This window comes from Triticum aestivum, chromosome 7A (genome assembly GCF_018294505.1).
Source record: "Triticum aestivum cultivar Chinese Spring chromosome 7A, IWGSC CS RefSeq v2.1, whole genome shotgun sequence".
Taxonomy (NCBI): Eukaryota; Viridiplantae; Streptophyta; class Magnoliopsida; order Poales; family Poaceae; genus Triticum; species Triticum aestivum.
Window position 1 is genome coordinate 58,299,291 of NC_057812.1, and position 23,489 is coordinate 58,322,779.

The window sequence follows — 23,489 nt, forward strand, 5'->3', positions numbered from 1 at the left end:
AGGCTGACCTCATGTTCTTGAAGAACCAATATTGGTTGTATGGTTTATCTATGTGAACCCTAGCCACAGCCATCCACCTGGTAGCCTCTGGTGGCGCCGCTTTCTCATCGAAAACAACATCATCGAGATCCTCCTCTCTGAGACCTAACTCAGCCATCATCTTTTCTATCTCTGTCGCGGAACCTGAGGCCAACGCCTCATGGGCGTTCGCTCCCATCGCCGCAGACGAAACCTTGAACTCTAGCCCGAAAAGAACAGATCGGGCGCTGAAGCGAACCCTAGCTCTCGTCTCGAAACCAAGCCGACGATCAAGGCCGGGAAGTGATGCAGGGATCACCCCTTAGTCAGCCCGAATCGTCAGGCGAGGGTAGATCGGAGGAAGGAAGACAAGATCTCGACGACGACGTCAGAGCGCCTCCGGGAGGAGAAAACCCTAGCGAGAGGGGACCGGCTGCTACGAGTTGAATCCGGGTGTGCGCCATGTACAACCACGAATGGTATGTACCTGTAGCAAGGGCCGAGGGCTACAGGTGAATCTCCCACAAGGCACTGGAGGTGGGCCGGCCGAGTAGCTCCCGCTATGCGCGCGGGGGGGGGGGGGGTCTACTGGTTTTATTTCAGGAGGTTCTAAGTAGTTTTTCTGTTTCAGGAAGCCGGTTTTTCCATTTCTTTAGGTTCCCTTTTTCGTTTCTTATTCTTTTTTTTTCTTTCTCCTTCTCTTCTTATTTTTTTCAAAAAATCATGAATTTTTAAAAATTTCTTTTTATTTTACTATACTATTTTTTAATTCATGAACTTTATCAAAATTCACGAATATTAATTTAGAAACAAAATTTTTTATTTTCGAACCTTTTTAAAATTGAGGAATTCATCAACTTTTGCCTGGTTCACAAAAAAATTAAATTCGTGGACCTTTTCTAATTTTGCAAATATTTTAAAATTCATGAAGATTTTCAATTTTGTGAACAATTTTGAAACTTGTTAAATGAAAACTAAATTCATGAAGTTTTTTCCAAATACGTAGTTTCTTTTGAATCATGTACTATTTTGAATTCACCACCATTTCTAATTTACGAATATTTTTTTAATTGCTGAACATTTTAAAATTTGAGAACATATTTTTAATTCCACAATCAATTTTTGAACTCATGAACTTCTTTCAAATCCGCGAACTTTTTGAACCCTCCTGGCGGGAGGACGGGGAGCAATGGATTAGCTAATGGGTTGGTAGAAAAGGCCCGCCATACCAGAGGGCGACACTTGGCCCAGAAAATGAATATAAATAGGCTTGATCGCAAAAAAAAAATGAATATAAATAGGCAAGCCGGTGGCATCAGCAGCTTGCAACCCTAGTGTCAAAAGAAAAGAAAAACACACCTGAAGCAGCACATGGCGCCGCCAGGCGAGAGCGGCGGCCCCAGCAACGGCGGCGCGCGCCGGAAGAACCTGACGGCCGCCCTCAGGCTGTTCCTCGTGTGCATGGTCTCCGGCGGCATCCAGTACATCTGCGCCCTAGAGATGTCCCTCCTCTCGCCCTACTCCCAGGTGCGTCCGCGCATCGCCGACTGCTAGTACCTCAGATACCATCATCTTTTCTAATCTATCTATAAACGGACAAAGTCAAGTTTCATGATATTATAATCTGATGATGATGTTATATTCACGATGGCTCTTTTGTTTTGCCATATGTGCTGTTGATTTGCCTCGTGGGCTTTAGAATCTTGGGATTCCTCACAAGTATGCTTCCATGATCTGGATTGGCGGACCGATCGCAGGATTTCTGGTGAGCGTTTCATGTGACCCATCTCATCTTGTCTTCATTTCCATCGTTTTGTCATCTTATCGGAGAAGCATAATGCACCATTGTAGCCAAGGACACCGAACTTGTGACTACTGTCAAGCTTATCCTGTGATTGCATTGCACCCACAAAAATGGCGCAACTTTTCTCATATCGATAATTTCTTCCATTTTTCCTTCCCTGGGATGTGAACCCAGTTAATTATAAACGCATTTCACAAGGAAGACATGAGATCATCGGTAGATCATAACACTGTGCTATTTTTTTCCCTAGGTAAACCCCATCGTGGGCTACTATAGCGACCGATGCACCATGAGGATAGGACGCAGGAGGCCCTTCATCATCCTAGAATGCCTCATCATATGCATCTCTGTAAGCTCATTCAAAACTCATGTTCTTATTTCCACTAGCTCATTCAAAACTCATGTTCAAAACTCATATGCACGTTTATATTAGGTAGGATATTAGTTGCACGTTATATTAGGTAAGGTATATCTGTTGCACGTTGGTATTTGGTAAGATATCAGTTACTTTTTTCGTGGGAATGGTAGGATATTAATTACATGGCAGATTTCATGGGATAGCGTTGAGTCAAAACGAGTTTATAACCAATGGCAGTGGTGGATAATTAGAGTGTTAAACGTGTTTGGCGCTCAACATTGGAGCGATTTGAACCGCTAGATAACATGATTTGACGGTCGAGATTCTTTGGATATGCCCCTTTGAGTCTTTTTATATTGGTATAGATTAGACGTACTGTCAATTCTTTTTGTAGCCAAAAAGTCTGACTTGAACAGGGCATGCTCATTGGTTTCTCCGCGGACATTGGGCAATACCTTGGCGACACCAAAGAGAACTGCAGGTCTGTAACAATACATTTTTCGTTGGTTTAATATAGAGTGGTTTTCCTACCATACACGATGTATAATGTGCATGCTTTGATCCACCGTAGAATGTGATCCGTGCATTCGGATTTTGTTGATATATACAATACGATGAATCATTAAGATATGGCACTCTGAAAAAAGCCGAAACCTAATGGAACATGCTGAATACACTCTTGAAACAAGGGGAAAATCTCAATAATCATTATGTACTAATAAGAGTTCTCATGTACTAGCAGATTGGAACAAGACAAATTTTGCCGAAACTAGAAAACATGACATGATTCTGCAAGTACCGACACACAGTGGATGCATGCACACGAAACACGGTATAACATGAATAGTAGAAACTCATTTCTTAGCTTGCATGTAGGTGTCCCCTTTATCTGATGAAATAAGAGTGTTTGGAGGGGTCAAAAGCTGAAAATGTTTTCATCTAAGTCCTTTTTTTCCCTTCACAAGTTGGTTCAAAGCTTGGGGGGGGGGGGGGGGGGGGCACTGGCCCTCGCTGGGCTACCACGGCGGTGTACGTCGTCGGCTTCTTGTTGCTAGCCCCGCACAACACAGCTCCGCCGTTGATGTGTGTATTGTTCTTCTTCTTCAGCACCTACACCGGCCCTCGCTGGGCTGCCACGGCGGTGTACGTCGTCGGCTTCTTGTTGCTGGACTGCGTCATCCATACCGCACAGGCGTCGGTTCGAGCAATGATGTCTGACCTATCCGGTGAGCTCCATCCATCCTTCCTTTCATCATCAATTGTGTTGTAGCACTTGTTTCCCACTGAAATAACTAATTGACGTACCCGTTGTGTTGCGCCCACTGCAGCTGCGAATCATGGCCCTAGTGTCGGCCAGGCGATCTTCTCCGTGTGGATGGCCATCGGCAGCATCCTTGGCTACGCAGTCGTTGCCTACGGAACATGGCACCAGTACATTCTAGCCTTCTTCTTTAGATCAGAAGTTCATGTCCTTCTTTTGGTCCTTACTGATGTGAATCCGTCATATGTATGCAAGGTGGTTCCCCTCTCTGAAATCTAGCGCGTGCTGCAACGCTTGCGCAGATCTTAAGGGCGCTTTCTTGACTGCTGTGGTAAGTCCGTCTGTATTGTCACCATCAGCCTAATAATTTCGCATGCATCCATTTCATGACCCTGATATTGACAAATTGGTGATCATATGTTGTATTTGTACATGGTTGATCAGGTGCTCATTGTCATCAGCACAGTAGTGACCATGCTCCTCGCTGATGAGCAGTCCCTCGATAATGAGGGTGTTGGCGGTGCCGCCTTTGCTCAAACTTGCGGCAGCCTCGACGCATTCATCGACCTCTTCGCGAGCTTGAAGAACATGAGTCCTGCCATGTTCAGAGTGCTCGCTTTAACAGCCTTCACCTGGGTACGTCCAGACTCCACGGACCAGAGCTATAACTATATTAGGCGAGTGTAATGCATGCCCACACCGAAGTTACTACGTGCTCTAACATGGATCCTTCTTGTGATCTGGCATTTGGTTGCAGCTCTCCTGGTTCCCGTTCCTGCAGTATAACACGGACTGGATGGGTCGCGAGATTTACCACGGCAACCCGAACGGGGTGGCTGACATGGCCGCCGACAAATACAATGCCGGTGTCCGCGAAGGAGCCATTGGGCTCCTCCTCTGCTCGGCCTCCCTCGGGGCTACCTCCTTCCTCATCCCCAAGCTATGCCGCAAGCTGACGTCCAAGGTCATCTGGTCCATCAGTCTCTTCTCAGTGTTCCTCATCATGGCAGGGATGGTTGCCGTCGGCGTCGTCTCGACAAAGGGGTACGACCCGTCTCTGAGCACCAGCCTCACCGTCGCTGGCCCCGACAACAGTCTCAATGCCCTAGCGCTCACCATGTTTGCGCTCATCGGGATCCCACAGGCTGTGTTGTACAGTGTTCCATGGGCGGTCGCCGCTCAGCTCGCGGCGGGGGAGGGTGGTGGCCAAGGTTTGGGCTTTCTTTGTGATTTGTAAACATCTTTGTGTTCTCACTGCCCCTCTAAATTGCTCCAAGAAATAATTAACCCGATTTTATTGTTCAATTTTGACCAGGAGTCACCGTTGGTGCGATCACCAATGTTATATCCCTAGCGCAAGTGAGTATTTCTGCTAGCTGTTTTTGTTGATTAACCTTTCTTGGAACAGAAATAACTTTCTTGTCATTGCTTCTCTTTACCAGCTGCTAGTCGGCCTCACTGCCGGTCCGATAGACGGGGCCTTCAACAAGGGCAACGCACCGGCCTTTGGTATCGGTGGTGTCATCGCCTTCATATGTGCTATCCTGGTGGTGCTGGCGCTTCCAGATACCAAGGACGGCAGGGGGCTAAAAAGACTGTTATTGAGCAGGGAAGATTGGTCAAATTGAATATGAAGGATACCTATTTGTAATTAATGACCAAATGGATTGGAGTAATCTTTGTAAGATAACTGTGATGCTGAAACTTTTTATCTAGGGAGGTTTATGCAGTGCCTTTGATTCAACCCTTTGGTGTTACTGATATTGATACACTGCCGTCTTTCATAGTCCTCGTTTTTTTAACCCTACACTGCAGGGCAAATGCCCCACAGCCCTTCCACTTTATTTAAGTCATAATAATGTTGCAACATAATGTAAAACAAGTAGTTTAGAACAAAACCTACCTAAGGTGGTAAAAAGGCTAACCACCTCAAGAGAAGAGTCCCAGACAAAATGAGCACCTAAGAAAAAAAAGACCAGCCCTTTTGTAGTCCATTGGACTGTCAAAATCTTTTGAATAGTCTATCCATTGCTCAAAAGGCGGGTTGCAGGGGCTGTTTTTGACGATTGTTATCTTTTGGCTTGTGATTTTCTCGTTACTAGTTTTGAGCACTGTAATAGGGTACCTAATAATGTTGCTCATGAACTTGCTAAGTTGGCTAAATTTTATTTCACTTTTGACTGGTTTGAGGAGCTTTTGAGTGAAATTGTACCCCTCTGTTAATTTCAATGAATTAAGTGTTGTGTATTTTATTTTTGTCAAAACCTTTGATATAGACGAATAACAGTAAAATGTTTCTCTTCTCTCCTCCCTTAATGGATGAAGAACCGACCCTAGGTGCATATATATTCAGCTAAGTGCGTGTACAAGCACTTAACTAGGTGCATATATATTCAGCCAAGGCGAGGAGCTCTTGGGCGAGAAGCTCCTGGAAGCCAAGTGCCTGGGCTAGCGCCTGGGCAAGCACGTCGAGCACCAGGGCTTCGAGCTCCTGCGCTCTGGGCGAGGCCAGCGGCCAGGTACTGTGGGCGCAGCGAGGAATTTGAATTGCTGATCGCGAGGAAGAAGCTCGCGGGGTACAAATGTCTTTTTCGCCTGATTTGGTGCTGTTGGAAATCTGAAAACCGATCTTACACTTCGAGACGGAGGGAGTACCAGCAAGAGATTCATGATATTCCTCAACTTTCTGAGGAAGGAGAATCATATCTCAGTTGTGGTATTCACCGAAAAAGAGGTATATGGAGAAGAATAAAGCTCCGGGGCCTGATGGGTTCTTAGCTGAATTCTATCAAGGATGTTGGGTGTTTCTGAAACACGAATAAATGGCCATGTTTAATGATTTTCACAAGGGGTAAGCTACATTTGTGTCATCTTAATTTTGGGACCATTTTCCCTCGCTGTTTCCTGCGGTGGTTTCTTTTTGTTTTTATTCTGCGGTTTTTTGCTTCCGGATTTTCTGATTTTTTTGGATTTGGTTCCTTTTTTCCTTTCAATTTTTTATTTTTTGTTTATTTTATTTTATATTTTCATTTCTTCTTCTATTTTTGTGTGTTATATAAAAAGTTCACCTCATATTACAAAAATGTTCATCATATATTAAAAAATGTTTCAGCATAAATTATGAAAAATTTCACCATACATTATGATAATGTTCATCGTGTATTACAAAAATGTTCAACGTATATTTAACAAAATTTTCACCATATATTAAGAAATTTTTCACCATATATTAAAAAAGTGTTCATTATGTACTTAAAGACATTCAGCGTATATGACAAAAATGTTCAATTGTATTTAAAAAACTTTCAGTGTATATCACAAAAATGTTCAATGTGTATTTAAAAATGGTTCATTGTATATTAAAAAGATGTTCAATGGTTGAACTTTTTTGATGTTTTTATCTTCTGCTGCGCTTAGTTCTTAAATTTTTGCGCGCCCTTTTATTCACTAAGAATCATCAGCTCAACTTGTAAGTAAGACTTACCGTCTGTCGTTGGTTGCGAGTTTGCGAGTTGGACTCCTCAATAGAGCTCTCGGGGCGCTTTAGTTGCGGGAAAACCCGAATTAAAACATTTATTTTATAGCGAGCGCAATTCCCAGTAAAATGATCATGTATCCTTCCACTTAGATCAAAAGGATTTTTTCAAATAGAACTAGGGAACCACCGAGCGGTTGCAGTTGGACCTGTACTGCAGGAATAAGAATACTTGCTATTCACTCAGTTTTATTTTCCACAATATGTTATTTAGGAGAGATGGTCGAGCGGTTCAAAGCGTAGCATTGGAATTGCTATGTAGACTTTCGTCTACCGAGGGTTTGAATCCCTCTCTTTCCCTTTTCTTAATTCATAAACGTTAAGGATCACAATGTATCAAATCAAATACTAACAAATTTTTCCAGCAATAATATCTTATATTATCTTATTTTCATTTAATAGAATTAAAAAAATTTATAGCAAATTACTGTGGTATGTAAAATACACATATATAGAGAAAAAAATACTAATCCGACTCCTCAATAGAGCTCTCGGGGCGCCCGGGGGTGGGGGTCGGGGAGAGTGGAGCGGGCCTTGGTCAAGCAGGGCCATGGCCCGGGGCCTGGAAATTAATATATCCCGGCCCAGTTCTTTTGGCCGATTCTCTCAAAATCTTGAGAGTCGACCCTTTACCCAGGTTCTCCCAGAATCTCAAACCCGTATTTCTTTTTGACAATTCTACATGTTTACATCCTAACTTTTTTTTTGAGACAAGTTTACATTCTAACTAGTTAGGATTATAAAAATATATGGGTTCAAGATTCTGAAAAAAAGCTGATGGGAGGCCCGAGGCCATGGTAGCTTAGAAATTTGGCACCGCTCAAAAAAAAAAGCTTAGAGATTTGGTCCAGGTCTCAGCGCCCAGTCTCTCTCCGTTTCCACTGGGAAAAGCCCAAAAACATCCACACGGAGCGCAGGAGGCATCGAGTGGAAGTTTGAGTCTCACTCAGATCGAGGCATTCCTCTGCGAACCTCCACAACATCTCCGCCTCTTCTCTCTGATGATTCGGCTGGGCTCTGGGCTCTTATCACCATCGAGGTTTGTTCTGCTGGAATTTAGTTCATTTTGGGCAGCCCAATAACTATTTTAGAAATTTCTAATAAATTCTAGAGGCCCACTTAGCTTATTTATGTAAGGCAAAAATACTACTAAAGTTTAGTCCCATATTGCTAGTTTAGTTGGAGTTGGACCTCCTTATAAGGGAGGTTCTTTCCCCACTTCTACGAGCATGAGAACAAGAGGGATATCCACGTGCGCTCCTCCTCCGCCTCGTCACAACGCGTTGCGTTGCGCTGCGCTGCGGGAATGAGCTGATGTCTAAATTTTTGCCACGCACTACGGGTATACGAAAGGTCATTCGGGAGCTGGAAAGTTTTTGCTGTAGTGGATATTGAACACGAACGCTGCACTCTTCGGCTGCTGTCTATTCGTTTCATCTCCCGCGTTCCCTTCAGCTCCCAACGCAGCCTCTCGCCTCCTTCTCTTGCGCCTATAAAAGGGATGTCGCTCCTCTTAGAGAGACGCACCAGAACTTCTCCTTCCTCTCGCCACCGGTACCAATCTCTGAGCTGCTGCTGTCTTCCTCATCCCGGCTTGCGGCGTGCACCGCAGATCGGGACAGTAGGCCTCCGAAACCGCACCTCTTTGAGTCCTGTACGGGAGAAGGATGATAAGGTTTTTGGGGAGCGCTCTGCACGACTACTGACTGACTCCTTTGTCACGGACGCCCTGGACTCCGACGACTACTTCCCCGACGACGACTTCTTCCCCGACGTCGACAACCTCCTCGACGACATGGTTGGCGAGGACACCGACCCCAAGTCCAGTGATGCTGCTGCTGTCTCGTGTGTGTTCTTCTTTCTGTTAGATATCCTGCCACAGTTTCTCGAACTAGTACTTGCCTTAAATATGTTAGATTCTACCTCATATATGCAACTAGTTCTACTGTCTGCTATAGATATGATAAGCTACGGTTCATATATGCAGAAGCTATTTTCCTTCTCTCTGTCAGAACGCATGACTTGTTTTATCTCTACTATATTAGTCATGCTTTATCTAGTATTTCTGTTAATAAAATCATTCGGTAAAATTGCTCATATTTTCAACAATCCAAAAACCTTATTATAGGCAATTTACCCCGAGTGGTTTTGCTGCTTCCATGAGACCTCCTATGTTTGAGGGTATTCACTTTAAGAGGTGGCGTGCGAGAGCAGTCTTATGGTTTCAAACCATCAGTTGCTATGACGCCACTCTCCACAAACCTGAAGGAGAGCTTGATGCTCAACAGGCACAAGCTTTTCAGAAAATGGATACTCTGTTTAAGGCTGCTCTCTTGAGTGTTCTTGGTGAGAACATAGTTGATGCTTATGCGTCAATTGATAATGGAAAAGATATGTGGGATGCACTCGAGGCCAAGTTTGGGGTCTCGGATGCTGGCACTGAGTTGTACATCATGGAGCAATTCTATGATTACAGGATGACTGAAGAGCGCTCCGTGGTTGAGCAAGCTCATGAGATACAGTCATTTGCTAGAGAACTTGAGCACTTCAGTTGTATGCTACCGGACAAGTTTGTTGCCGGAGGTATCATCACTAAGCTTCCTCCTTCATGGAGGAACTTTGCTACCTTGCTGAAGCATAAGAGGCAGGAGTTTTCCGTCCCGGATCTCATTGGCACTCTTGATGTGGAAGAAAAGGCGAGAGCAAAGGACACACGTGCTCGAGGTATTGAGGGAGGATCTAGTGCCAATGTGGTACAGAAGCAGAACTTCCAGCCCCACAAGTTCAAGAACAAGGGCAAGTTTGATGGAAAAGCAAAGTTTGATGGGAAGAACAAGGTTGTGCAACACACGAACTTCAAGAAGAAGAATGGCAAGAAGAAAGGTGCTTGTCATGTGTGTGGGGATCCTGATCATTGGGCTCCTAGTTGCCCTAATCGCTATGACAAGCGTCATCCTGGAAAAGGCGGCAAGACAACTAATGTTGTCATTGGAGACACTGACATGAAGGATGCTGGGTATGGTATATTTCCCACTATTCTTTCAGTATGTCATTCTCCTGACTGGTTGATTGACACGGGTGCTAATGTGCATGTATGCGGTGATATTTCCATGTTTTCGTCTTATCAGACCGCAGGGACTTCAGCCGTGCTGATGGTCAATGGTTCAAGTGCTTCTATTCGTGGTGTTGGCACGGTCGATCTGAAGTTTACTTGGGGGAAGATCGTGCGGCTAAAGAACATTCATTATGTCCCCTCCGTCAATAAAATCTTGTTAGCGGATCTCTTCTGTGTAGAGATGGCTACAAGCTTGTCTTTGAGTCGAATAAATTTGTAATATCCAAGTATGGAACCTTTGTTGGTAAAGGCTATGAGTCAGGAGGCTTGTTTCGTTTATCCTTATCAGACGTTTGCAATAAAGTTGTTAATCATATTTGCAACAATAGTGAATCCAATGTGTGGCATTCACGTCTTTGTCATGTTAACTTTGGTTGCATGTCGCGACTAGCGAAGTTGAACTTAATCCCTAGTTTCACCACCGTCAAGGGATCTAAGTGTCAAGTGTGTGTGCAAGCTAAGCAACCTCGTAAGTCTCACACGACTGCGGAAATAAGAAATCTTGCACCACTAGAGCTCATACATTCAGATCTATGTGAAATGAATGGTGTGTTGACAAAAGGTGGAAAGAAATATTTCATGACGTTAATTGATGACTCCACTAGATACTGCCGTGTGTATCTTCTGAAATCTAAGGATGAGGCTTTGAACTTTTTCAAGATCTATAAAGCTGAAGTGGAAAACCAACTTGATCGAAAAATCAAGAGGCTTAGGTCCGACCGTGGTGGAGAGTATTTTTCCAATGATTTGATGCTTTTTGTGCGGAACATGGTATAATCCATGAGAGGACTCCTCCCTACTCACCTCAGTCAAATGGGGTGGCCGAAAGAAAGAACCATACTCTAACTGATTTGGTTAACGCCATGTTAGATACATCGGGTCTCTCCAAGGCATGGTGGGGGGAGGCGATATTGACAGCATGTCATGTCCTGAACCGAGTCCCCACAAAGAACAAAGAGATAACTCCATTCGAGGAATGGGAGAAGAAAAGGTTAAAACTCTCTTATCTGCGAACATGGGGTTGTTTGGCGAAAGTCAATGCTCCAATTTCAAAGAAGCGGAAGCTTGGACCAAAGACTGTGGATTGTGTTTTCCTGGGATATGCTTTTCATAGCATTGGCTATAGATTCTTGGTTGTAAAATCTGAGGTACCTGACATGCATGTTGGTACGATCATGGAGTCGAATGATGCGACTTTCTTTGAAGATATCTTTCCCATGAAGGATATGGCTACCTCATCTAATCAGGAGATGCCTGATTCATCGAATCAGGAACCAATTACAATTACCAAACCTGCCATTTCGATAGAACACTTTGAAAGTCCTGTGGAGGAGAACAATGAAGTTCCTACTAGGAGCAAGAGACAAAGGATTGCAAAGTCCTTTGGTGATGATTTTCTTGTGTATCTCATAGATGACACTCCCAGTTCTATTTCAGAGGCCTATGCATCTGAAGATGCTGACTACTGGAAGGAAGCGGTTCGTAGCGAGATGGATTTCATCTTGGCGAATGAAACCTGAGAGATAACTGATCGTCCTTATGGATGCAAACCTATAGGATGCGAATGGGTATTCAAGAAGAAGCTTAGGCCTGGTGGTACTATTAAGAAGTAAAAGGCTCGGCTCGTGGCTAAGGGTTATACACAAAAGGAAGGTGAAGACTTTTTTGATACTTACTCACCTGTGGCTCGATTGACCATTATTCGAGTTCTACTTTCACTAGCTGCCTCGCATGGTCTTCTCATTCATCAAATGGATGTTAAGACTGCTTTCCTAAATGGAGAGTTGGATGAGAAAATTTATATGGAACAACCAGATGGGTTTGTACTAGATGGTCAGGAAGGGAAAGTGTGCAAGTTGTTGAAGTCTTTGTACGAACTTAAGCAAGCACCCAAACAGTGGCATGAGAAGTTTGAAAGAACTTTAACAGCTGCAGGCTTTGTTGTGAATGAAGCTGACAAATGTGTGTACTATCGCCATGGTGGGGGCGAGTGAGTTATCATGTACTTGTATGTTGATGACATACTGATTTTCGGAACAAATCTGAATGTTATTAAGGAGGTCAAGGATTTCCTATCTCGCTGTTTTAAAATGAAAGATTTAGGAGTGACTGATGTCATTCTGAACATCAAGTTATTGAGAGACGATGATGGTGGGATTACATTGCTTCAATCTCACTATGTGGAAAAGATCTTGAGTCGCTTTGGCTATAGTGACTGCAAGCCCTTTCCAACACCATATGATGCGAGTGTGTTACTTCGGAAGAATCAAAGAATTGCTAGAGATTAATTGAAATATTCTCAGATTATTGACTCGCTTATGTACTTAGCAAGTGCTACAAGACCTGACATCTCTTCTGCTGTTAGCAAACTGAGTCGGTTTGTCTCAAAACCAGGAGATGTGCATTCTAGAGAGAGTTTTGTGTTATTTGAAAGGCACTGCAAATTATGGAATTCACTACATCAGGGCACCCAAAGGTGCTTGAAGGGTATAGTGACTCAAACTAGATCTCAGATGCTGATGAGATAAAGGCCACAGACGGTTATGTATTCACTCATGGAGGTGGTGCTGTTTCTTGGAAGTCTTGCAAGCAGACCATCTTAACGAGATCAACAATGGAAGCAGAACTCACAACACTAGATACAGCTACGGTCGAAGCAAATTGGCTTCGCCGGCTCTTGAATGACTTGCCGGTTGTTGAGAAACCTGTACCGGGTATTCTTATGAAATGCGACAATCAAACTGTGATCACGAAAGTGAGCAGCTCAAAGAATAACATGAATTCATCAAGACACGTTTCGAGAAGGTTAAAGTCTGTCAGAAAAATGAGAAACACCGGAGTTATTGCATTGGATTATATCCAAACGTCTAAAAATCTAACAGATCCTTTTACTAAGGGTCTATCACGTAATGTGATAGATAATGCATAAAGGGAGATGGGTATGAGATCCACAATATGAGTTGTTCATAGTGGTAACCTATTCTTTGTGATCGGAGATCCCGTGAATTAGATGTGGAAAACAAGTTGTTGGTCAACTGGGAGGAGAGTACCCTTACTGTTAAAATACCACTCCATAAAGATGCAATACTCTCCTAATCTGCATGGCAGGTTGATGTATATCTTAATGTATTCTAAGTGGCTCTTTCAAGCAGAGATGTTGTCCTGCAGAACATCTTTTGAAAAACGCACTTATATGAGTCTGATTGTTAAACGTCGCAATCTATGAGAGTAGGGTTCTCTCTAGTAAACTCATGAAAGGTCTCGGAGTATGACGCATAAACTCCACCCGCGGGGAAGACCCACGGTAGCCACGTATCGATCAAGACTTTATATGAAGCTAGATTCGCAGAAAACTTGCAGTTCAAGGCCCAGTCCACTGTTCAAGTTGCTTACTAGTGTAGCATAGAGTTCTAGGTGGAAGTTCAACTTAACAGTCTCCACTACAGTACCGGTATATAAAACAGTGTTTTGGAATCAAAGGCAATTTTCTGTGTGCCTCTGGGATCTGGTGGGGGATTGCTGGAATTTAGTCCATTTTGGGAAGCCCAATAACTATTTTAGAAATTCCTAATAAATCCTAGAGGCCCACTTAGCCCATTTGTGCAAGGCAAGGGATACTACTAAAGTTTAGTCCCACATTGCTAGTTTAGTGGGAGTTGGACCTCCTTGTAAGGGAGATTATTTCCCTACTTGTACGAGCATGAGAACAAGAGGGATATCCACGCGCGCTCCTCCTCCGCCGCCCACCTCGCCACGTCACGACGCGACGCGACGCGGGTTGCGGGAATGAGCCGAGCCGATGTCTAAATTTTTGCCACGCACTACGGGTATACGAAAGGTCACTCGGGAGCTGGAAAGTTTTTGTTGTAGTGGATATTGAATACGAACGCTGCACCCTTCGGCTGCTGTCTGTTCGTTTCATCTCCCACGTTCCCTTCAGCTTCCGGCGCAGCCTCTCGCCTCCTTCTCTTGCGCCTATAAAAGGGAGGTCGCTCCTCTCAGAGAGACGCACCAGAACTTCTCCTTTCTCTCGCCACCGGTTCTAATCTCTGAGCTGCTGCTGTCTTCCTCATCCCGGATTGCGACGTGCACCGCAGGTCAGGACAGTAGGCCTCCGAAACCGCACCTCTTTGAGTCCTGTACGGGAGAAGGGTGATAAGGTTTTTGGAGAGCGCTCTGCGCGACTACTGACTGACTCCTTCGTCACGGACGCCCCGGACTCCAACGACTACTTCCCCGACGACGACTTCTTCCCCGACGTCGACAACCTCCTCGACGACATGGCTGATGAGGACACCGACCCCAAGTCCAGTGCTGCTGCTGCTGTTGTCTTGTATGTGTTCTTCTTTCTGTTAGATATCCTGTCACAGTTTCTCGTACTAGTACTTGCCTTAAATATGTTAGGTTCTACCTCATATATGCAACTAGTTCTACTGTCTGCTATAGATATGATAAGCTACAGTTCATATATGCAGAAACTATTTTCCTTCTCTCTGTCAGAACGCATGACTTGTTTTATCTCTACTATATTAATCATGTTTTATCTAGTATTTCTGTTAATAAAATTATTCGATAAATTGCTCATATTTCCAACATGTTCGTGGCTTAAAATTTACCCACTTCTGCCAAGCATTTCACTCCTGGAGGGAGCAACAATTAATGTGTACCATCGGTGGGATTGTATTTGATTGAGAGTGCAAGAACTCACCGCAACTTCTTCCACCGATCGATCCTTGCGCAGGCCCGCCGATCCATCCTCCCTCCGCCTTCTCTTGCTCCCCCGCAATCTGCAATGCAAACCTCCAACGAATTTCTTCCTCCTACTCCCAGTCCCAGCAAACTCGGAGCAACCATCTGAAGCAGGCTAACCGTTCGACGAAATGTCCCGGAGGAAGAAACCCAGAGCCGAGGCCGTCTCCCTCGACGCTTCCGCCGGCCTCGACCGCCTCAGCGCCCTCCCGGACGACCTCCTCCACAAGGTCATGTCGTTCCTGAGGGCGTGGGAGGTGGCCCGCACCTGCGTGCTCTCGCGCCGCTGGCGTGACCTCTGGGCTTCCGCGCCCTGCGTCGACCTCCGGGTCTGCTGCAAGGCCCGGCACCGGCGCCTCCCCACGCGGCTCGCCAGCTTCGCCAACCACTTCCTGCTCCTGCGGGAGGCGTCCGCGCCGCTGGACGCCCTCCGGGTCCTGTCCAGCCCCCCACGCCAGGATGCTCCACACATGCCCTACAGTCCCCAGTACGACGACGACGGGGAGGACTACTCCTCTGAGGACGTCGAAATGTGGATCCGCGCCGCCATAAACCGCAGGGCTCGCTTCATCCAGCTCAGCCATCACCCAAGGGACGACGACCTCTCCGACCTCGACAACGTGCCCCTCGTCTCCTGCCACCTCAAGCACCTGCATCTGTCGGGCACAATGCTGTACGACAAGACGCTGAGGCAGCTCTCCTCTCAGTGCCCTTCTCTGCAAGTCCTGGAGCTCAAGGACTGCTCCCTGGATGGCCCCCACATATCATCTGCCTCCCTTATCACTTTGACCATGGTCGAGTGCAGGATCATCAGGGACCTCACCGTCGCTGCTCCCAACCTCATATCGCTGCGCTGTGTCAATCCATACCACCATGCTCCCTCGTTCGAAGACATGGCTTCCCTGGCCACAGCCACAATCATGCTTAATGACTCTTTCTTGCATGATGAGTTTGAAGAGAGGTACGCAGAGCCCGATCCAGAGGTGTTTGAGTGTGACAGCGACTCAAATGATGACAGCGACGCTGATAGCGACTTGAGTACATGTGATGAATTCTATGGTGACAAAGTTTTAGGTGGCCAAAATGTTATCCGCAGCCTGTCGAATGCTACAAGTTTGGAGCTGATAGCTGATGCCGAAGAGGTATATATACGAATCTGTTGCTGATATCTCTATTTCAGCAATGTTATATTTGTTCAACTAATATAGATTTGTCAGTTATTTTCTTTGCAGAAAAATTATTTACTTAACGAACCCCCCCTTTTCTTTACTGGACATCCAATGTGCTATCTGCACATTTTGTGTGTTTTTTGCACTCTAATACCAACAGCCGGTTACATACTCACAATCACAACAAGTGACCTGATGAGTTATGGGAAATAATTTCTAGCTTTATTGTAATAAAATTCTAAGCAAATCACATAGAATTTGAGTAGTTTGCCGGGAGAATTTTTTATCCCTTTTCTTTTGCAATGTTGTATCCTTGTTAGCATGTCTACAGTCTAACGGCAACATCCTCTTACACAACTTAATCAGAAACAAACATTCACTTGCAAATGTCTGATTGCATGTAGGTTCACCGTGTTATTATTCTTTTGTTTGGACCGAACTGAACAAATTCACTTGTGTTCCGTATGAAGGTAATTCTGAATAGGGAATTGGAGATGTGCCCAGTTTTTAGCAACCTGAAGGTGTTATCCCTTGGTGAATGGTGTATGGCTGCTGACTTGCATCCATTAGTTTTGTTCCTGCAGCATGCTCCAAATCTCGAGAGGCTTTTTCTTAAACTCAAAACGGTATAAAGATTCTTATACTGCTTATATTTTGAGCTGTGGTAAATTAGTTTGGACATTTCATGATATTCACTTTGTTCTGCGACAAGGAACATGAGGAAATAGATGACGATATCAAACCCGAGGGTACATCATTTGCTTGCGAAAACCTTACAATGGTCAATATAAAATGTCCCAAGGATGATGAAAGAGTTCCTGTGTTAGCACAGTTCTTCGTGGCTAATGGCATAGCGATGGAAAAGATATCTGTCAATCACCGGCCGACTCACCAACCTCGTGAGTCATGTATTCTTGCCATATCTCACTAAAGTCTTACATATTACTACTTAGGCTAAATGATACTAAAGCCACAAAATGTCATTATATTTGCAATGTGAGTCTTACATTATTACTATTTTGGTTAAATGATAAGGCTACTGTTTAAACCTGGTGTTTGTTTTTCGAGCTTGATCTGGATGTAAACTTATTTGCCCCCTCACATTTCAACCAGGCCTTTCCTTGGCCATAAGACGCAGATGGGCTGCCGTGTAGGAACTGCAGACTTGGCGGTAAGATCTTACATCCGGTTACATATCTTTTCATCTACTGTAACTCTGTAAGGCGTACAAGTCTTATATCTGAATAATGGAAATCGTCACTTTGTACTCAACATAGATCTGAGGGACAAGAAACTACCTACATTTCAAAATATTTGGCATCTTTTTTTGTGCATCTCCTAAAGTTACACTTTCACCTTTTTTACTAATACATCTATAAATATTAAGGAAATTAAGTTTTATAATAATGTTTGTAATAAAAATCTAACATTACCACCTAAATACACCCAAACTGAACAACAAGAAGGAAATGATTGACAAAATATAACTGAATTTAACTGTTCAAGGTGAAAAATGCCAGGTATTTTGAAACGGGAAAGTAAAATCTTCCTGCAGCACATTATTACTGTTATAGGCCTACTTACAATTTTTTGTGTACCTTGAAACTTGGAACAATGGAAGGCTATCTTAATGTCAAAATGTTGTCCGTGCAGATGATTCTCTCATGCGGCACAGATCATGGCGGCAGCATGGAACAGAGCTTCTGATATGCTTCATTTGAGTAGCTCTGAAGTCGGAACTATGTGTGCCTCTATGAAACCCTTGAAAGTCGAGACTGTCTTTCTCTAGCGTTGTGAGTTAGCATTATTATATATTGATCAAGGTCGGTTTCGTCCTTAGACAAGTACTATGAAATGATGTTACCATGGTATTGTGGAATGTTCATACTAACCATGACATTATTGTGGAATGTTCACGCTAAGAGTAGCCAATTTATGTTTTCTCGTATATATGGTGGAGCGGAAAACGGTTTTGATATTTGATACTCTTGTACGGAATTTTGTATCCACACATGTTCTCAGTTGAATTATTAGTATTATCCTAGTTATAGAACTTTCGAGGTTAATCTGCTTAGTCCAAGCTATTTCTAAGTACCCCATACTTGAGCTTGAGCACATGCTTTTGAGGTTATATATGGTAGGAGAACACATCCAGCCCTCGCGTCCCTCCCTCCCTGGGGCGACACGAGCGGCGGCTCAGCCCCGTCCACCGCGCGCCCTCCTTCCACACACTCCCCTCGCCGTCGCCGGTGGGCTCCGCCGGGCGAAGCCCGCGCGGATCCGGCGGCGGCGGGGCCTCTTCTCCCCGTCGTTTCCTGGACGCTCGCGAGGGGGAGCTCGCGGCGGTGGGCGGCGGATGGCGGCCGGCGCGCGGAGCTCCGCGTAGGCTGCGGGCGGAGGGAGGGGTGCTGGGGCGGCGGCTTCGGTCCGAGCTCCTGGCGCGGCCTGGGCGTGGACGGCGTGCGCAGGCAGCGTGCGTGTGCGCGGCGACTTCGGATGCGCGCGTGGGGCGCGGACCGGCGGCGGGCGCGGCGGCGGCCGGCGCGCGGCGGGCGCAGCGACTGCTGGGCGTGGCGGGCTTGACGTCCCTGTAGCGCGAGGTGTGCTGCGTGTGGAGTGCCGGCTCCTGCTCAGATGCTTCGCTCGAGCGGTTCGATCTGGATCTGGCGCCTCGGTGCTCCGTTCTGGTTGCTGCTCCTTGCGATGCAGGTGGTTGCTGCGGTGGTGGTGGCCGCGACGATGCTGCGGTGGTGGTTGGCGGCTACGGCCAGGGGGTGGTGCGCATCTGGGTGCGGTGGATCGTGGGATCCCGCGGTCAGAGTGAGGTCGACCTCGGCTGGGATGGTGGAGCGTGGGCGGCGGTCGGTGGCGATTGATGGTGGCACAACTCTGGGAGAAATCCTTGTTCCGATCTTCATCGGAGCCGGCGACGGCGGCGCCCGCGGGTGTCGTTACCTTTCTTGAAAGCGTCGTCTTGGAGCTGTGCTCCTCCTCTCCACGACATTGGCTCCGGAGGGAAACCTCAGATCAGCTGGATCGGGCGATGGGGGGTCTTCGCGTCTTTCTCCTCCTTGGGGGCATCGTCTCGGAGCCGGCTACGACTGGAGACCGGTGGATGGCGGCATCTTCGCTGCGTGGCTTGCTGAGGCGGGGCGTTGGTTTCTGTTTTGGCAACGATGATGGCGTTGAGAGGAGCTCGGGTCGCAGCATGGACTTCGGTAGTCGGTTCTTCCCGGCGTGTCTGAGGTGCCCTTCCGTTATGGAGGGCACGCTCGGCGCAAGTCCTGCATATTTCCCTTTCGAAGCTCGTCGTCAAAGTCGGAGCTGACGGTTGCTTGCGCGTGTGGCCATCTGTTGGCATGTGCTGTCGTGGCTTTGGCGGCTGTTTGCGGGTTGACTTCGATGGTGGAGCTCTACGGTGAAGTCGGAGTCGCCCGTTCGAGGCAACCGGTGATGACGATGACGCTTGCGACTCCTCGGCGGATGTCTTTCTTCTTTGTAGCCCCGAGTTTCTTGTCGGTGGCCAGGTTGGCCGGTGGTGCCCATGTCATATGGGTTGAGTTGTATCGGTTTTAGCCCGGTTTTCCGTCAATTAACGGGGCAATTCTCTTCTTCTTAATCAATGAAATGGCAAGTCTTTTGCCTCGTTTCAAAAAAAAAAATTTACTTGAGCTTCTCCCACTACACATTATAATCCTCCCGGAGTATGTGATTCCCAACAATTTATTAGGCTGCAGAGAAAGGAAGGGCATGTTTGGTCCATGAACACGCAAATGTCCAGGACTCGTATTTGCGGGCGAATAATTCAAACCTAGCAGTGTAATTAATAACCTAGCGTTAGTATCTGGTTAAACCCTTTTTGTATGAAATGTTTGAAAAACATGGAAATTTAAACAGAAAGCACATTTTGCAAATGCCGCACTCAGAGAACATCAGGTGGGTGATTTTGAAACAGGTTCAAGAGATGAGTAAATTTGTCTCGAACTATAAGACGAACACCATATTTAAGCATGTGAAATGCATGACTAATTATAATACAATAATATGTTACACCTTTTCAAAAAACATGTGTTACACACAAGCATGTGCTCGTCACGTCGGACACGGTCACCGAGACGCTCTATTTGTAATTATATGCATCACATGTAGTAGTAGTTGATAACTCTTAATCATATCCAGTTTGTGCAACCAAACACGCTCCCGAAGGAGGGACGGACCAGACGTCGAAAATCAGCCGAGGAAACGGGGTTGCCAACAAAAATCGAAATGGAAAGAGAGAGGTTGGATTTTTCATCATTTCGAGGGAATTATTCTATATTTTTCACTATTGGTTGCCTAGAAAAGAAACACCAAGTGGAAAAGGCCTCCATTCCATAGGACCCATCGGCAGAGAGCGAGCCATTCGAACCACCCCCGACCCCGACCCCTCCTCCCCACCCTCTCCATCGCCCGCCGCCGCCGCCGCCGCCGCCCGCCATGTGGAAGCGCGCCGCCTCCCTCCTCCTCGCCCGCCGCACGGCCCTCGCCGCGCAGCGCGCCCCGGCGATCTCGGGATCCGCCGCGGGCGCCACCCGCCGCGCGCCCGCCTTCTTCTCCACCCTCGGTAAGCAGTCGCCCCTCGCCGCCGTTCCCCCGTCCCCGTCCGTCTCCCGGTCCCGATTTGACAGCGGCGGGCCGCGCGTTTTCCGCAGATGCGGGGCAGGCGAGGACGCGGGTCGAGGACGTGATGCCGATCGCCACGGGGCACGAGCGCGAGGAGATCGAGGCCGAGCTCCAGGTCCGCCCGCCCGCCGCCTCCTCCTCCGTCGTGGCCGCCTTAGGCCTCGTCTCTTCTTCTCACGGTTTCTTTCCTTGCCGGTTTATATTCTTGACCCTCGTTGGATTTTGTCTGCAGGGAAAGAAGCGGTTTGACATGGACGCCCCCGTCGGCCCATTCGGCACCAAGGTCAGCGCTTTCCCATTTTTGGTACCATCTGATGTGGTTATTTGATCCGCGCGTGAATTCGGTGATTGCATTGTCAAATAGATTGCTTAGGATGGATTGTTGTGTCCGCACTGAAATGTTGATGTGTAGTCCTTGTACTTGCAGTTATTGCCTTAATGTACTACAGTAGTAATAATAGTAATAGTCAGAGACTGGTATAATAGTAGTAATTAGTGAAGAAGACTACTCTGCTCTAGTTGTAAGTTTTGGGGGATATGATGGTTGATATTTTGTTTATTGAATTGTGAAGAATTAACATTCATATGCGGAATTGAGTTCTCCATTGGTTCTTTTCGTCGAGGTAGATGTTCCACAGGATTGTAAGGCGAGATGATTATTTTGATATATTCAGTCCAGCTTAGACAACCATGTCTGTGTTTGTATTTTTTTGGATGCTTTTGTTGGTAAAATGAGGCTGTATGCTGCATCCAAATTTGTCTTCTTGCTATAGATTTTAACATTCTTATGACCTTGTCACTGCTTGAACATTTTGTGCACTTGTCATCTTCTGGGTTGTGATAATATCAGACCTTGGCGATTAGCATTTGCTTGGCTAATGCTATACCAGCTGTCTTGTCCTTTTAGCATGTTATGAAAATACAATTTAGAGGTTGTTTCAAGGGTTAACTTTCTGAATTTCCAACCGCTAGTTATGACTCTGACGCACCTGTTGAACTTACAATACTTCCAGGCATCTAGAATTTGCTTTTTGATTGGTCTGTTTTCTATTCCTTTTATGCTTATTGGTGGGTTTTTGTTCTTGGTTTGTAATATCATGTTAAGACTTCGTTTCATGGAGATACATTTTGTGTGGAAAATCATGCTTGTTTTATTTGGTGAGGCTGTTCCTTATCAATGCGATCTTAGCTGCTGTGATTTGTGAATTGACATACTCAATGGTTGTAACTCTTATTTTGAAGTTGAATTTATAGTTTCTTATCTTCCAATAAAGTATATTATCCTCATATATCAAGAGTAGACTATTCTCAGTTAGGCCTTGTTCGGTTAATCCTCTCCCCAAGAGGACTGGAGGGGATTGGCAAGGATTGGTTCGTATTTTGACTTATAAGAGGTTTAAATCCCCCTCAAACCCCTTCAATCCACTCGGATTCACACGCAACCGAACAAGGCCTTAGGATGGTGAAGTGCTTAGATGTCCCTGTGTATGCTTGTTTGCTGCAATGACCCCTTTCTGTTTTACCACACTGATTTGCCTGGCCTATTTTCTCATAACTTGTCCATTTGAGACAAATCACTTTGCAGGGTGTTTTGTTGGCTCAACTGTACCTTACATATCATTGTCCACTTTAGTTGTTTTTTCTACTCGTGCGGTCTAACTGAACGAATATGTGTCCACATCCTCATTCATAGGAAGATCCAGCTATCATTCAGTCATACTTTGACAAAAGGATTGTTGGTTGCCCTGGCGGTGAAGGAGGTATATTACCTTGCATACATAATTCCGTCTCCACCAAAGGAGGCTGCGAAATTTCAGTCTTCTCCTGCATCTTATCTAGAAATGATCATCAACCCACCATGAATCTAATTAACTCAAATTCCAAATTTCACCATTTTGCTCCTTTTCAGAGGATGAGCATGATGTTGTGTGGTTTTGGTTGAAGAAAGGCGAGCCACATGAATGCCCAGTCTGCACTCAGTATTTCAAGGTATGTTGCTGTCTTCTGTTGACATAATTTGCTTTTCCTTGTGTGAACTTTTTCTGAACAAGATACTAAATCATGTATTGCCTCCATGTTTCTGAGCTTTGGAACTAACTTTATTTCTGCAGCTTGAGGTTATTGGGAACGGAGGAAACCCTGACGGACATGATGATGACGATGACCACCACCACCATTAAGATCGAAGAGAGGGCATGTCTACTGATGAAACAGTGGACCGGTGCCGATTATTTTTGTTGCTGAGATGCTTTGAAGCTGTGAAAAACACCAGCTTTTTTGCGTGCCCATAGAGTTTAATACCCATGCCAACCAGTTTGCTGTTCTCAGTTGTCATGACTGGGAAATCAGAGCAGCAGAGGGCCCTGGAAACATAGTTTTTCTTTTCTTTTTGGGGAATTGCCGCACACGAATAATGTGATTCATTAAACAAACAGTGACTTCCCTTTCATTTTCGACCCGCCTTTCATCTAGTCAATAAGGTTTTAATTGCTTCTTTGCGTGGACGGCTCCAATTTTAGTGGCCACATCAACTGTTTTGCTGGTGGGCAATTTGTTATCCGTGCATCGTTTTCGCTTTGACGATCTGGATCCATTGTTTGTCCTTCTGATGACGATAAACAGAGCTTGAGGAAACTGTCAATCAAGCTCATTTTCTCTGCAACATTTAGTTGTTGGCTGAAGCATTCCAACCTTCAGTTTGGCCAAAATGCAGGCTTCACCAACCACGAATGACAGTGGTGACACCGCACTATCCACTGATGTCACTGAAAGGCGTTGAATCCCTCTTTGCTCATCTACTTAACAACTTAACGACTGA

At 45.6% G+C, this 23,489-nt stretch overlaps 3 protein-coding genes across 3 annotated transcripts; all 3 read left to right on the forward strand.

Annotated features, from left to right (window-relative positions):
* Positions 1-1,360: 1,360 nt before the first annotated feature.
* Positions 1,361-5,185, forward strand: LOC123150976 (sucrose transport protein SUT5-like). The gene is made up of 11 exons (XM_044570772.1): positions 1,361-1,545; positions 1,718-1,783; positions 2,073-2,171; positions 2,597-2,661; positions 3,288-3,406; positions 3,509-3,611; positions 3,697-3,772; positions 3,886-4,077; positions 4,199-4,652; positions 4,757-4,800; positions 4,884-5,185. Exons 1-11 carry the CDS (start codon positions 1,390-1,392, stop codon positions 5,067-5,069), a joined length of 1,560 nt encoding a protein of 519 aa, XP_044426707.1. The 5' UTR covers positions 1,361-1,389; the 3' UTR covers positions 5,070-5,185.
* Positions 5,186-14,779: 9,594 nt separating this feature from the next.
* LOC123153007 (MEIOTIC F-BOX protein MOF-like) lies at positions 14,780-18,885 on the forward strand. Its single transcript, XM_044572339.1, has 4 exons — positions 14,780-15,982; positions 16,480-16,635; positions 16,722-16,908; positions 18,719-18,885. The coding sequence occupies exons 1-4, from the start codon at positions 14,972-14,974 to the stop codon at positions 18,883-18,885; spliced, it is 1,521 nt and encodes a 506-aa protein (XP_044428274.1). The 5' UTR covers positions 14,780-14,971.
* A 1,481-nt stretch (positions 18,886-20,366) lies between these two features.
* Positions 20,367-23,165, forward strand: LOC123151383 (putative cytochrome c oxidase subunit 5b-like). The gene is made up of 6 exons (XM_044571108.1): positions 20,367-20,612; positions 20,701-20,786; positions 20,904-20,954; positions 22,365-22,431; positions 22,581-22,660; positions 22,783-23,165. The coding sequence occupies exons 1-6, from the start codon at positions 20,486-20,488 to the stop codon at positions 22,849-22,851; spliced, it is 480 nt and encodes a 159-aa protein (XP_044427043.1). The 5' UTR covers positions 20,367-20,485; the 3' UTR covers positions 22,852-23,165.
* The last annotated feature ends 324 nt before the right edge of the window (positions 23,166-23,489 follow it).